Below are 15194 nucleotides of genomic sequence, written 5' to 3'. Positions count from 1 at the left end.
CGGGGGGGGGGAGAACGGGGGGGAGGAGGGAGGAGGGCGGGGCCTGAACTCCTGGACCGCCGGGAGGGGGCGCCTCAAACCCGGATCCTGGAGGGTGTCGAGGTTTGACTCGGCCCCGCCTGCTTAGCGTTGTCAGCCTGCATTGGGAGCGCAGGTTGGGGTGTGGGTGTGGATGTAGAGCCTGGAGGACGGGTCCGGGTCGCGCAGTCGGGGGTCAGGAGGGAAGAGCACGCGGTAAGCGCGACCTTAGTGGCTCGGGGCACCTTACGTAGCCCAGGGACCAAACCCTTTCCTCCTTCCAGTTTGAGCTAGGATCCTCCTCAGACTCCAGGCTCCTTCCTCGGCTCGCAGTCCCTTTCACTGACTGCAAACCTCCTGTCGACCCCAGATACTGTCTCTAATGCCAAACTCCTCGAACCTCAGACCCCTCCTTGGACTCCAAGATCCTTATCCTCCTATCTCAGACTCTTCCTCCGACCCCAGACCCCTCTTTCGACTTCAGACTCCGCCTTCACCCCCGACCCCCAGTCCCAGCCCCTACTTCATCCGCAACCTGCTTCATTTCGAGGCCCCTCCTTGGACATCTCTCCTCGGACGTCAGTTCCTTCCCTGGACCCCCCACATTTCGTCGACTCCTCTTTCAATCACAACCCCTTCTAGGACCCCTGACCTATCAGCATGGGGCAGTGAGCCTAAACTTGAGCTTGTCTTAGGATCTTAAAAGAGGATCCCTAGATTCCACTCTGGCGATCATGATTTAATTGGCTGGAATGGGGTCTCTGGAACTTGCGTATTTACCATTATTTAAAGAGTTTTTATGTGGTTCTGGAAAGGAAACTTTGAGAAAGAAATCATGGTGGTGGTGATATGGTAGGAGTGGGCTGGGGTGGGGGAGGATAAAAGGGTAGGGAATGGGTCTAAAGTCTAGGTATCTGGGTTCTATTCCCTCTGCTACAGCTTACAAACTGTGTGATCTTGGGCAAAACACTTAGTCTCTTTGAGTATGGGTTTCTTCATCTGTAAAATGGAGAGAATGACAGTATCCATCTCTGGGTTGTGAGGACTAAATAACACATGGAAAGTTTTTAGTATATGGCTTGACACCTACTTAATACAGTAAATGCCATAATCATTATTAACATTTTTTTCTTAATCTCATGGATTCTCATCTTGTCCAACCCGATCCATCCTCTTCCCACTGAGGAATTCCAACTACACCATAGTTTGCACTACTACCCCATTTCCAGGGATGGGGTGTTGGTTCCTTATATTATTAGGCCTCTTGTCCAGACTTCCATTTCACAGTCCACAGGCAGAGGGAGGGGACTGGTCAAGCCCCTGGCCACACATCCCCTCCTTCCCCAACCCCAGGCTCCAGGCTCAGAGATGACCTGAACTGCTTGTAAATCCATTATGGGCCCAGCATCTGCAGTGCCACCTGTAGACAGGGGAGGGCAGCAGTGTGTTGGGAACAGCTCTGGGGCCTGAAAGAAAGGCTGGGAAGAGAGGGGAGAAGGGAGAGGGCTGCCCAGAACTTTGTGTGTGGGATGGAAAGATGACCATTTATACTAGGACTGTGTGCCATTGCATGTGCCTTTCTCTCCACAGAGAGGTTCCTATCTCCTCAGTGAGGTCCGTAGGGCTTACTATGCTTCAGTGAAGTCTGATCCCCTGAGTAGGGTCTGTCCCCACTAAATAAGGTCTGTGCCCCCTCAGTGGTGTGCATTCCCTCAGTGTAGTAAGAGGCCCTTCAGTGGGGTTGAGTCCTCTCAGTGGGGTCCATGTTTCTTTAGTAAAGTCTGTATCTTTTGTATCTCTTTGGAGGAAGCCTATGTCCCCTCAGTAAGGTCAGTGATCTTCAATGCCATTCATGTCCTATTAGCAGGGTCCACAGCCCTTCAGTGAGATCTGAGATGCCCCAGTAAGATCTGTGTTCCCTTAATGGAGTCCATGTACCTTCAGTGAAGTGTGTGTCCCTTTTGTGCAGTTAATGCCTCCTCGATGAAGTATCGCCTTCTCAGTGGGGTCCATGTCTGTTCCATGAGGTCTGTATCCCTTCCGGGAGCCCTGAGACCCTTTCCTCAGGGTTGGGTAGGCTCTGGATCAAGGTCTGACCATGGGGAGGTTTGTGTGTTTGTTTGTTTTCCAGTTTAGGGTGTGCTGGCCTTGCGATTAGCTGGACAAAGAACAAGAGAGCAGGTGGGAAGGGAGGCTGGCCCAGGTGGGGTCCTGTGTAGGCTTCAGGAAGTGGGGGCTGCCTGCTTCCGGGCCTCAGAATCACTCTTGGAGTTAGATACTTAAGGATCCTTCCTGCCTTGACGGCCATTCTGTGAACCGATGGGCAGGAGTTGGCCCTTCTTGGAGGTAAGTGCAGGTGGGAGATGGAGGGTCCTGGCTGGTCTCCCATTTCTGGAGTGGAAGGGATAGAGGGAAGCCAGAGGTATCTGAGCCCAGGTATGGCAGGGGAGGGGTCTCTTGGTGAAGTAAGAGACTGGGAAGGAAAGAAGGGTGTGAGTGATTCCTTCTACTTGCATAGACTTTGTCATTTTACAAGCCTTAGCGTCAGCCTGATGAGGCGGTAAAAACACCTGGAGTCAGGAGACCTAGGTTTGGCCCAAGTTACGGTCGTTGTTTTTTCTGTGACCTTGTACAAAGTCCTCCCTTTCGCTGAGTTTACCATTTATGCAATGAAATGGGTTTATTAGCAAAGACTGAAGGTGCCTCCTAGTCCTCACTTAATGAGTCTTTGCATTTTAGGTCTGGATGGAAATTTGTGGACGCAGGGAAAGTAAAGACCTATCCTCAGGGGTGGAAGAAACTCTGAGTTTACTCAGGGTGGGGGATAGTTCCCAGAGCGGAAGGGTGTCACCCGGAAAGGACCCTATTCCACCTGGCTTTTCTACTCGGTGGGGTGACAGGCTTGCGCAATGAGACCGCGGGGCGGCTACACGATGGGCCTGACCCAACTCCGCTCGTTAGCCCAGCTCTTTCCCGCTCGTGCCCTGCCCTAACCTAACTCCACATCGGTAACTCCAAGACCCCACCCCACCCTGGTCACTCCATGGTCCTGCCTCCTCTCCTGTCACAGCCAGCCTCGCCACTCCCTGTCACTCCATGGGCCCACCCTCTCTCCCGTCACGCCTGGCCGCTCCCCTTCTGCTTTCACGCTGCGGTTCCACCCCTTCCGCAAGTCAGCTCCGCCCCATCCCCCAAGCAATGCTGGACTTTTCCCTATCGGTTTCTTTGCTAGCCCTGGTCCCACCTCCACCAGGCATGGCTCCGCCCCTCCGGGGCGCCCCCCGTCACATGCCTAAGCCACGCCTCTGCTGTCAGGCCCCGCCCCTTCTCTGAAGGCCCCGCCCCTCGGTCGGCCTGTTTTCCCCCTCCCGGCCGCCCGCTGAGACCGCTAAGGCTGCTACGGTGTTCGGAACTTGAGGTGATGGGGCTTCCCGAGGAGCGGGGCCGGAGCGGCGGTGGGAGCGGGGTCCGGGAGGAGGCTGGAGCCCGGAGCCGGGCACGGAGTTGGTCTCCGCCGCCCGAGGTCAGCCGTTCCGCGCACGTCCCCTCGCTGCAGCGCTACCGCGAGCTGCACAGGCGCTCCTTGGAGGAGCCGAGAGGTGAGGCCGGGCCCGGGCGGGCCTGAGAGACGTCAGGGAGGAGAGAAGTGGGGGGCTCACAGGAGAGTGAGGAGTTGGGGGTTCCCTTGGGAAACTGAGCGGTCCGTGAGAAGATAGAGGTTTTGTGAGGCAAGAATTGCGGTTCTTTAAGGAGACGGAAAAGGGGTTCCGGGAGGAGAGGGGGGTTCTCTGAGAAGGAGGGTTCTGTAGGAAATGAGGGTTCCCTAGGAATTGGGGGGTTCCTTGGCGGCTTGGGGGTTTCGTGAGGAGATGCAGGTTTTGTGAGGAGAGTGGAAGTGTCCTAAGAAGAGAACAGTTCCTCAGGTGAAAAGGCGGGTTCTTAAGGGCGCAGAGCGCCTTGAGGAGAGGCGGACCACAAAGAGAATTTTCTTTGCCGCTTTTCAGACCAGCCCACCCAGTGCCTCCTGACACCTTTAACCTGTGAGTTAGTCTCCACTGCTGAGGGGCAGTAGGGTCCCATCCCGGGGTCCCCAGATTAGTAATGGAGTCCCAGATCTATTTTTAGTATTTCAGAAATCCCAATGGAAACTACCATATAAGACTGAACAAGTCACTAAAATGTTGTCTTTTAAAAAAAAAATTAGGGATGGGATTGTAATAACTCAGAAATTCTGATAGGTAGTTCCATGTCTTTAAGAACATGTGGGGAAAATTCCCCACCTGTGCCCTCAAGCTGGGTTAGGGGTCACAACTGTAGCTGAGTTGGGAGGCAGCATGATGTTGGCAGTGGGACAAGCGTAAGCCACCGAATCAAACTCAGAAAAATCTAGATTTAGATCCTGGCTCTACCACTCATTTACTGTGTGGTCTTAGGCAGATTTTAAAACCTGTCTGAAATTCCTTTTCTTTATCTGTAAGACAGAGGTAATAATACCTGCCTCACAGTTTCGTTTGAGGGCTAAAATGAGTAATAAGCGAAGTGTGCATTATAGAGTGCCTGGTGCACGGCAGCATTCACTAGATAGCGGTTAGTATGATAACGATAAGAACAAAGTGGATGAAGCAATTATTGAGTAATGCAAGATAAGACTGAACCAAGTGTAGAGTGGTTGATTGCTGCATGCAGTGTCCAAGTTTGAGTCCTCAGACCTCTTTTATTTTTTTAAGGTGTTCATATAGATATTTATTGACTAAATTTGCCCACATAAAGAGTGTCTTACTGCTCATTAATGTATACCACACCTTAGACAAATATTACACTTAAAAGAGTCAACTGGTTGGTAATTCTTTCCTTGCCAAAAGTTTCTACTCTTTATAAAAGAATTCACAGTAGGCTTCCTTTAATAGGGAAATGAGTCAATATCTTTAAATAAAAACACAATCACATGGAACTTTCATAAAACACACTTACATCACACACCTGTATCCACCAACCATTCCAGGATTCTGACTTCTTGGGATAACACCATGTTTTTGTTGGGATTCTCTAGGAATAAAATATAAAGACCAATTAATATACTGGTCCTATAATAATATCATATCTTCATTTTTCCAATGGAGACTGCCTGGTTGGCTCTCAGAGAGGTGATCTAATCTATAGTCTCACCCCCTAATCTAAGTTCACTTTCAGGTTAGATGTCCCCAACTTGTTTCTTTACTTTTCTTTCTTTCTTTTTTTTTTTTTTTATTGAAGTATAGTTGATTTACAATGTTGTGTTAGTTTTAAGTATACAGCAAAGTCATTCAGTTATTTATGTATATCCTTTTTCAGACTCTTCCCTTATAGGTTATTACAAAATATTGAGTATAGTTCCCTGTGCTACACAGTAGGTCCTTATTGGTTATCTATTTTACATATAGTAGTGTGTATACATTAATCCCAAACTCCTAATTTATCCTTCCCCTCCTACCTTAGACCTCTTTTCACTTCTCTTCCCTCTATATATTTTCTCCTGTCATGAGTTCATCTGTTTCCCTGGGGTGAGCTATTTTTTAAAAATTGAGGCAACATTATTTAAGTTCCCTGTGTACAGTGTTATATTTCTACTTCTGTATACACTACAGTGTGATGACCACCAAAAATTTAGTTTCCATCCATCACCATATAGTTACCCTCTTTACTCATTTTCCCCTCCCCAACCTTCCCCCCTGGTAACCACTAATCTGTTCTCTGTATTTACGTGTTTGTTTTTGTTTAGTTTGGTTTGTTCATTTATTTTGTTTTGTTTGTTTTTTATATACCACATATGAGGGAAAGCATATGGTATTTGTCTTTGTCTAACTCTGTCTGAAATGGTGAGATTTCATTCTTTTTATGGTTGAGTAATATTCATATATCCATATAATATATATCTCTATATATCACATCTTCTTTATCATTCATCTATCAATAGACACTTAGGTTGCTTTCATATCTTGGCTATTTATTGTAATTACTACTACAATGAACATAGGAGTACATATATCTTTTCAAAATAGTGTTTCTGTTTTCTTCAGAAAAATACTCAGAAGTGGAATAATGGATTGTATAATAGTTCTATTCTTAATTTTTTGAGGAATCGCCATACTCCAAAGTGGCTGCACCAATATACATTCCCACCAACGATGTATGAGGGTTTTGTCCCTCCATATCCTTTCCAACACGTGTTATTTCTTGCCTTTTTGATAATAGCCATTCAAACGGGTGGAGGTGATATCTCATTGTGGTTTTGATTTGCATTTCCCTAATAATTAGTAATATTGAACATCTTTTCATGTGCCTGTTGCCCATCTGTATGTCTTCTTTGGAAAAATGTCTACTGAGCAGCTATGCTCATTTTTTAACTGGGTTGTTTGTTTTTTTGTTGTTGAGTTGTATGAGTTCTTTATATATTTTGAATGCTAACCCTTTATTGGATATATGATTTGCAAATATCTTCTCCCCAGGGGTGAGCTATTACTGTCACAAGAACTCCTTTTCTACATATTTAGCTCTGTATCCAGCATCTCACTTTTGCTCTAGTCTCAAATTTCATAGGTCTGTAGAGCATTTTATTCACACACCCTGTTGTTATACCATATTTAACATGACTGTGACTCAGGTTTACCAATTTTCCCTTCCAAACCTGCTTTCCTCCCTAATTTTCTAATCCCTGTCAATGGCACCATCCCAAATCCTATCTATCTATATATCTTATTTATTTATAGATTGCTTACTGCTTACTAAGCACAAATTCTGTTTGATTTGATGTAGAGACTATTATCCCCATTTTATGGAGAAGGAAACTGAAGCTTAGAGAGGTTAACTTAATTGCACAAGGTCACACAGGTACTTAGTGGTGGAGCTGTGATTTGAACCAAGGTAATTTTTATTGCAGAACCTATGCTCCCAATAGCTATGCTGTTCCTCTTCCCTGATCCACAGGCTGCCTTTCACCAAATTCTGTCAAATACTCTTTCAAAATCTCTTTCAGGTTACCTTTTCTTCCATTCCCATAGACCCTTTTAATTCAAGGGAGCAGCCTCCTAACTGGTTCTCTCTCCGCTAGTCTCACTCATTTCCAATATTTCTGGTAGATTTAGATTTAGATTTATCTAAACACTTTTAGACTGATATTATGGAAACACTGCTTTCGTATGTCACTTCGAAAACTTGCAATAGTTCCCTATTTCCTACAGCTTCAAATTAAAATTCTGCCTTTCTTTCAGAGTCCCTGGATAACTAGCTGACCCCACCTTTCTATTCTTATCTTCCACTACTCCCTACCATATACCCCTCATTCTACAACAGGTCATTCTTGTTGATATACTGGATACACAAAAGTCCCTTTCCCATCTCCTTGCCTTTGCCCATTCCCTTCTGTTCCTCTCTACCTAGTCAAACCCCAACAATTCCACAGAGCATTCCCTGATCATCCCAGACCATTTTCATCTTTTCCTCTTCTAAACTTCTTCAGTACTTAGAATGTGTGCCAAAGAAACATCCAGAGTTCAACAGCTCCACCAGAAAAAAACAAAAACAAAAACTAAGTGATCATGGACTTTTCTGGCGGTCCAGTGTTTAAGACTCCAAGCTTCCACTGCAGGGTGCACGGGTTTGATCCCTGGTTGGGGAACTAAGATCCCATATGCAGTGTGGTGTGGCCAAAAAACAAAACAAAACAAAGCAAAGCAAAACAAAAAAAACTAAGTGATCATAAAACTCAGTTTTCTTCACTCCTTGTTGATGGACATAAATGTGGTTCATATATAGTTTTACATAGTTTATGCCTACTAATTATCACTTTAAAATATTTTTGAGTATACACACATATTCAGTGTAGTTGTAACAACATGGCCTTTAGAGTTAGACCCATTTGTTCCCTCTTAAATGGCCATTTAGTATTCTATTGTTATCACTACCAGTATTGCTAGTTTTTATCAGTTTTTTCATTATTGGGCTTTAGGGTTGTTTCTAGTTTCACTATTATATATAGTGTTAGTATAAACATCTCTTGAGTAATCTCTTTTTTTCCTTTGGTATTATTTTCTTAGAGTGGGTTCCCCAAAGTTAAGTTAGCAGATGAAAGGGTATTAAAAATGTTATGATTCTTGTCAGGCATTGCCCCGCTGTTTAGTAAATTGTGCTAATTTCTTATAATGCTGTTATCATATAAGAGTATCTGTTTTCTAGGGCCACTCAGGCATTGAGTTTAATCTTTCTTTTAGTCTTTGCTAGTTTTATTGGCATATAATGGCACCTTGGGGTTGATTTAATTTGGATTTCTTTAATTCATTGCAAGTTGTACTCCATGTGATTTAGCTTTCAATTATATTCTGTCTTGTATATTCAAAAATATTTTATGTTAGTCTTGTCTCTTTAATCAGATTATATAAACTAAATCATCTAACCTTGAACAAGTCACTTTACCTCTATAAATTTGATTTCTTATCAGTAAAATGAGGGGGTGATAACCTCTAAAGTTCCTTCCATTGTTATGGTTCTAAGTGTCTCTCTCTCCTCTAGCTCCTGATCCAGTACTGAGATTATCCTAGGTGTTCTGCAGTTGTATGTTTAACCTGTTGAGTACCTTTTCTCCAAAGTAGCCAGGCAAATATTTCAAGATTATAAATCTGATCATGTCCTTCTCCTGATTAAACTCCTATGATGGCTTTCCATTGCTCTTAGGGTAAATAGCAAATTCCTTATGCTTAGAAGGATTGCGTTATCTGCCCAGTTTATGCATCAATTCCTGCTATTCTTTCTGTAATTCTCAGTGGTTTGGCCTAAGGGAGTTCCTCTTAACGCAAACCCTTGGTTCTTTTCTGTCCCATAGTAATGTCTTTCCTGGTGGGGGAGTGGAGAAAAACTCCTATTCATCTTTCAGATTTTAGCAACAATGTCTTCCTCAGGGCAGTTCAAATCATGACTTAGTAAATGTATAACCTTGGGCAAATTATTTAACCTCTCTGGGCCTCGATTTTCAAATCAATAAAATAAGAATGAAAATAAGGTCTACCTCCTAGGGTTGTAGTAAGAACTAAATAAGATAATGCATTTAAGGAGCTTAAAGCAACATCTGGCACTTAGCAAGTAACACTTGGGCAAGTAGTAGTAGGAGAAAGAGATGCTCATTAAATAATTGCTGAGAGTGAATGAACAAATTAAGCCTTCTATGTCATGGAAGGCTCTGTGGGTAAAGGATTTCTTCCTTTCACTAATTAGTTCATTTAAAAACTTACTGATTGACTACAACGTACTAGGCATTGTGGCTACAATTTAAATAGATGGTGAAAAATGGAGTGGCAGTTTTGAGAAGGGAGGGAAGAAATTTGAGTCAAGATTCAGCCCATGGGAATAGAAGGTGGTTTAGGAGTGTGGTGGGTGTTAAGATTTGATAGGTAGGTAGAGGAGGGACCCAGGTGGTAGGTCCTAGAGTACAGGGCAGAGAAGCTGTGACTCGGTCCTGTGCATAGACTGGTAAGCCATCTGAGGATAAATATGTCTGAGAAGCTAAGTGATGTCTGGGCTTCCTTTTCTGTTGCAGAGTTTTGGGGAGACATTGCCAAGGAATTTTACTGGAAGACCCCATGTCCTGGTCCATTCCTCCAGTACAACTTTGATGTGACTAAAGGGAAAATCTTTATCGAGTGGATGAAAGGAGCAACTACCAACATCTGCTACAATGTACTGGATCGAATTGTCTACGAGAAAAAACTTGGCGATAAAGTTGCTTTTTACTGGTAAAAACATCTATTTTATAGCCTGTGGCAGATAAAAAGTCATCCTCACATTTATATAGTGTTTTATAGTTGACAAAGTACCTTAAAAATCCATGAATTCATTTGATGCTTACAACAACCCAGAAGAATAAGCAAAGTATCTTTAACTTAATGTCTCAGGTGAGGAAAAATACCTCAAGTAAGTTAAATGACTTCCCTAAAATCACATAACTAGAATGTGACAGAATTGACATTCAAAGCCAAGTGTCCTGACTTCTAGTCTAGTGTTCTCAACTTGGAGAGGAACAAGGTGAGAGGGTGAATGGAAGCAAACAGTACTAAGTAGCTTTCTTTCTCATTCTTGCTTTGGGAGAAAAATGGATATTGGATTTTTCACTACCACTACCACTGTTATCATCATTACCTTTGATTGAGCTATATGCCAGACACTGTGCTCAAGTGCTTAGCAAATATTATTATATTTGATGCTCACAGCAACTAAGAATACATTATTTATTTTCCTCATTTTACATATGTGAAAACTGAAATTCTGAGATGTAGATAAATGACTTATCTGAAGTCATACAACTAGTAAGAAGCAGGGCTAAGATTCAAACCCTGGTAGCACATTTCCAGAGTTTATACTCTAAACCATGACACTATACTATCCTTTTAATTACTTATACTAGCCTCCCAACTTAGCTTTGCAAAGTAGGTATTCTTTGCTCCATTTTATAGTTGAAGAAATGAAGCACACATCTGTGCTTCATAGTGAATAAGGTCATAGCATGAGTAACGGGTAGAGCCAGGATTCAAACCCAAGTCTGTCTGATTCCTTGCTTTTAACACTAGGCCACACTGCCTCCCCAACTGAAACTGAGACCCCCCTCCTCCTAGCAACATAGCTTAGAGGAGGTGTTACAAAACTGAACCTGAAATAGGATCTTGAAGTTCCAGTTATTGGAGTGTTGCTTCTGCCACCAACCATGAGCACTTTGGGAATTGATCTATTTCTTTTTAAGTAAGCCAATAGGAGCACGTTGGTATTTCATGGAAGAATTAAATTGGTAGTCAGTAAAAATTTGCCCAGTTTGTGTGATATATTGAGAAAAGCCCTAACCTGAGAGATAGGAAACTCAGATTCTTATTCCAACTGTGCCATTCACTTGCTGTGTAACCCTAGGCAAGGCATTTAACTCTCTGGAAGTCAGTTTCCTCATTCATAAAATGGGGGTAATAATTCTACCCTTGTCTTTATCACTAGATTGTCATGAGAATCAAATATGATATTGTAAAAGCATTTATTTGTTCACTGGAAAACAACGTACAGATGTGAGTGGTCTGTTATCACATTACCATTGTTCAATTTGGGGTCACTTTGCCACTGAAAGTCATGGCCTATTATGCCTGTTGAGACTTTGTTTAGCTCCTGCCCTGGGACTTTATGCTTGAGCTCCAGCTGACACTTGGGCCCACCTCCTAGGTTCCTTAGGGGTCAAAAAACCTTTAAAGATTTGCAGAGGAGATGCTTTTGTCTAAATTTGTTGCCTGGTTTGAAATAATTCAGGTGCAGGATGAAAGACTGAAAAACACAGGCCAGAGTTGTCCAATCACTGGATATTGCTGCAGAATGCTGAGGCCCTTCTTTTTAGTTACCCTACCATCCGTACCTGAACAGAGCCTGTCTTTCCACATTTGTAAAATGAAAGGAGTAGATTAGATCAGTGTTCTCCCAAGAATGTTCTAGGAACCACTAACTACTAGACATATTAGCAGGGGCTTCTTGATTCATGAAACAAATGAGACTGAGAAGCACTACATAATAAATTACCTTTGTGGGATTCCCAATGTATATTAATATAGTAAAGACTCCAAGAAGTCCTACAGTAAAGACACCTGATTAATTTTAACATGGGATTTCTAAAGTTTATTTGAGCCCCAAACACATTTTGCAGCATGCTATTAACATCAAAAGAAGCAGTATTCCATGAAACACCAATTTGGGAAGCACTCGATTATATAACCTCTACATATACTTCCAGTGCAAAATTCTGTAACTCTATAACAAGACATTTGCACTCCATTTTTACATTGGTCACTCAACCAATAAGAATTTTTAAAGATATTGGGTACACAGCCCTACGTTAGGTGTCATGGTACAAGGGTAAGAAGAGTGGAGACAAGTACCACACTGGCCATTATTATTCAATTCTCAAGCTACAAATAAATCACATTTGTTAAAAGAAAGTAAAGTGCAAACATGCCAGATACTTGGTTACTTCCCTTTTTTACCTCCATATTTTAAAAATAATATGCTTACACTGCTATTTCTTCATCTTTTTTTTAGAAAGTATTGACTTCCTTTTATGATAGATGAGAATTCAGTTCTTGTATACTCCTCCAGCTTCCTTCTCTTATCTTCTCAATATAATTATACCTCTGTTTTTCAGTTAATTTAAAAATCAATGTTTATGTTAGAATAATCTATCACAGTTGCATTTCCTTTTATGTAAAGATTTCTTTTTTCCACAGAAGTTAAAAATCGCCTGCCATTTTTCTTGCACTATTTGCCTTTATCATATACTCAATTTTTTTCAAACTCTCTATCATATAATTTATTCTATGAAGTGCTCTTTTTCTCCTTTGTCCTTTGTCTTGGAGCCCACCTTCTTCCCGCTCTAATTTTTATTAATGCTTTTAAAGTGACATCTTTTCAGTGATTTGCTCCAGTTGATATACTTCTTATGGAGCCATAGTATGACTTTCTTTTCAACCTAGGCATTTAGATAGCTATAATGGCATTAGAAAACCACATTTGTAGGTCACTTCTTGTTTTAGGGCATATCTTATATACATACTGAAATAATCCACAAAGGAAATAGTGCTCTTAGGAAAGTACTCCAGTAAGCCAAAATAGAACAATATTAAGGAAGAATTTGGCCGTTTACTTTTGGCTTGACACATTGTAAATACACATGGAAGAACAGTATTTTTAGAATTTGAAGTGACTGTTTTAGCGTCCATCTAGGCCAGCTCTCTTTACAGATGGGTAGATTAAGGATCAGAATCAGAGAAGCTAAGTGATTTGCTTAAGGGTGATAAACCTGCTTGGAGAGAGAGCTGAGACTAATCTCCAGATATCCTCACTCCTAGTCAACTTCTCTTTTTACCATATGATACTACAGTGGACCCTTGAACAACTCGAGGGTTAGAGGTGCCAACCCTTGCGCAATCCAATCTGCATGTAATTTATAGCTGGCCCTCCATAGCCTCTGTATCCGAGGTTCCACATTCACAGATTCAACCAACAGTGGATCATGTAGTACTGTAGTATTTACAATTGAAAAAAGTCTGCATATAAATGTATTCATGCATTTCAAACCCGTGTTGTTCAAGGGTCAACAGTACTTCATTATTCTAGCTGTGCAGTACTTGGCTGTGACCAGTGAAATGAGAAATTAGTCATATTAGTTAAATTAATTTGCTTAAAAATGTAAAATAAATGGTGTCATCAGGTTTAAATGGCCCAGACCCTTTAATGAATGTAAACTAGATTTACATTCTATTGGGAAGACCAGACAGGCCTACATGAAACAGCCTGAAAGCAATTATGGGTCAAATTGCAAAGAGCCACTTTTACAAATAGTTCACAGAAGGGAGAAAGCATTGCAGGGAGGCAGTATAACATAAAATTAGGAGAATGTGTTTGGTGTCAAACTAACCTAATTTGAGTCCTGTTTCTGCCACTAACTAGCTTTATGATTTTGCACAAGTTACTTAACCTCTTTGAGCCTCAGTTTTCTCAACTGTGAAATGTGGATAAAATAGTTTTTATCTCATGGAGTTGTCAACTGAACAGTATTGAAAAGGTTAACAAACCCATGTGTCCATTTCCTGGCACATTGAAAGCACTCAAATATTAGCCGCCATTATTATTATATTGGGACAGTGAGATGACCAAGTCTGTCTAGAGTAAAAGGTTTATGCAGGGAACAATTTATTCATTCAATACTTATTAAGAACTTACTATGTACCAGGAAGTATTCTGAACAAACAGACAAACTCTCTGCCCTCATGGAGGTTATATTCCAGCTTAAGGAGACAGACAATAAACAAACAAACCAATAAATATGTGACAGGTAGTGACAGGTAGTGATAAGTGCTATAGAAAAATACAAAGCAGTTTAAGGAAAAAGGAATGACAGTGAAGCATGGGGATTGATAAGGGAAGCACTCTCTGATAAAGATGACATTTGAGCAGAGATATGAAGGAAATGGAGAGTGTTATACCCATAGCTGGGTTGGGAAAGGGAAATATTCCAGGTACATGGAAGAGCAAGTGCAAAGGCCCTGAGATGGGAGTGTTCTGCTACCTGGGGTGTTTGAATACTAGCTAGGAAGTTAGTGTTCCTGAAGCAGTATTAGCTAGAAAAACAGAGTAGTAGGGAATGAAGTCAGCAGGACACTAGATTGTGTAGAACCTTGAAAGACTTTTGGGTTTTATTCACAGTGAAATGGGGAACCACTGAACAATCTTGAGCATAGAAGTGAAAATGATTTGACTTATGTTTAGAATCTGTCTTTGTGTTGAGAATAGACTGTAGAAGGGCAAGAATAGAAGCACGGAGATCAATTATGAGGCTATTATAGAAATCCAGCTGAACAATGATGGTGATTTAGACTTTAGTAGTAGCTTGAAGGTGGTTAAAAGTGGTCAAAATCTGGCTCTATTTTGAGTGAAGAGCCCATGGAATTTGCTGACTTGGATTGGATTTGAGGAATGAGAGAAAGAGGAGTCAAGGTTATCTTCAGCAGTGGATGAGGTCCAGGAATGGGACATCTTGACTATTTTTGGAGACCTATGAAAAGATTTTATGCAGGGGAATGATGCAGTCACAGCTGGGTTTGGGAAGATTAATCTGGATTCATATGGAAGTGAGAGTGGAAAGTCAGAGAACTGAGAGTTTTGTTATTCAAGGTAGAGATGCCAGAACCGGGATATTGCTGGTGGGAATGGAATTGAACAATGAAATATTAGAGTAATTTAGAGGAAAGAAACCAACATAGGTAACTGGGTGTGTAGATGGTGGGGGCACAGACAGAGAAAGTGAGAGAGAAGAGTCAAGGGTTCCCTTAGTCTATATAACACTTTACCTCTTTCAGAGGCACACAGTCATCTGATCCAGAGGCTAAATTTGCCCTCAAGACTTTGGTTTTAACCTCTCTTGCACTTTCTTCCCCCTAACATGGCAGGTAGAAGTGTTAGTGGGGATTTATGTGTATATGTGTGAGAAGGAAATCAGTAACAAAGTTATTAGAAAAGTCATTCAGGGAGAGATAGTCAGTGAGGGATATTAGAGGTAGCTCAAGGAGTTAAAGGGATACTGGCGAACAGTGGGAGATTGGGGGATTAAGTAAATGGTGGGAGATTATGGG

At 42.0% G+C, this 15194-nt stretch overlaps 1 protein-coding gene across 3 annotated transcripts in view; it reads left to right on the top strand.

The window, feature by feature from the left end:
* The first annotated feature begins 3363 nt into the window (after positions 1 to 3363).
* ACSS2 (acyl-CoA synthetase short chain family member 2) overlaps positions 3364 to 15194 on the top strand; it is a 46895-nt gene continuing 35064 nt past the window's right edge. For all 3 annotated transcript variants that reach the window (XM_036825378.1, XM_036825379.1, XM_036825377.1), the window contains exons 1-2: positions 3364 to 3617; positions 9584 to 9779. In XM_036825378.1, the coding sequence (XP_036681273.1) occupies positions 3440 to 3617; positions 9584 to 9779 (374 nt within the window). In that variant the 5' untranslated portion in view covers positions 3364 to 3439. The remainder of the gene's footprint in view (positions 3618 to 9583; positions 9780 to 15194) is intronic.

The sequence above is a fragment of the Balaenoptera musculus genome, chromosome 15 (genome assembly GCF_009873245.2).
Source record: "Balaenoptera musculus isolate JJ_BM4_2016_0621 chromosome 15, mBalMus1.pri.v3, whole genome shotgun sequence".
Taxonomy (NCBI): Eukaryota; Metazoa; Chordata; class Mammalia; order Artiodactyla; family Balaenopteridae; genus Balaenoptera; species Balaenoptera musculus.
This window is presented reverse-complemented; position numbering and strand designations above follow the sequence as displayed.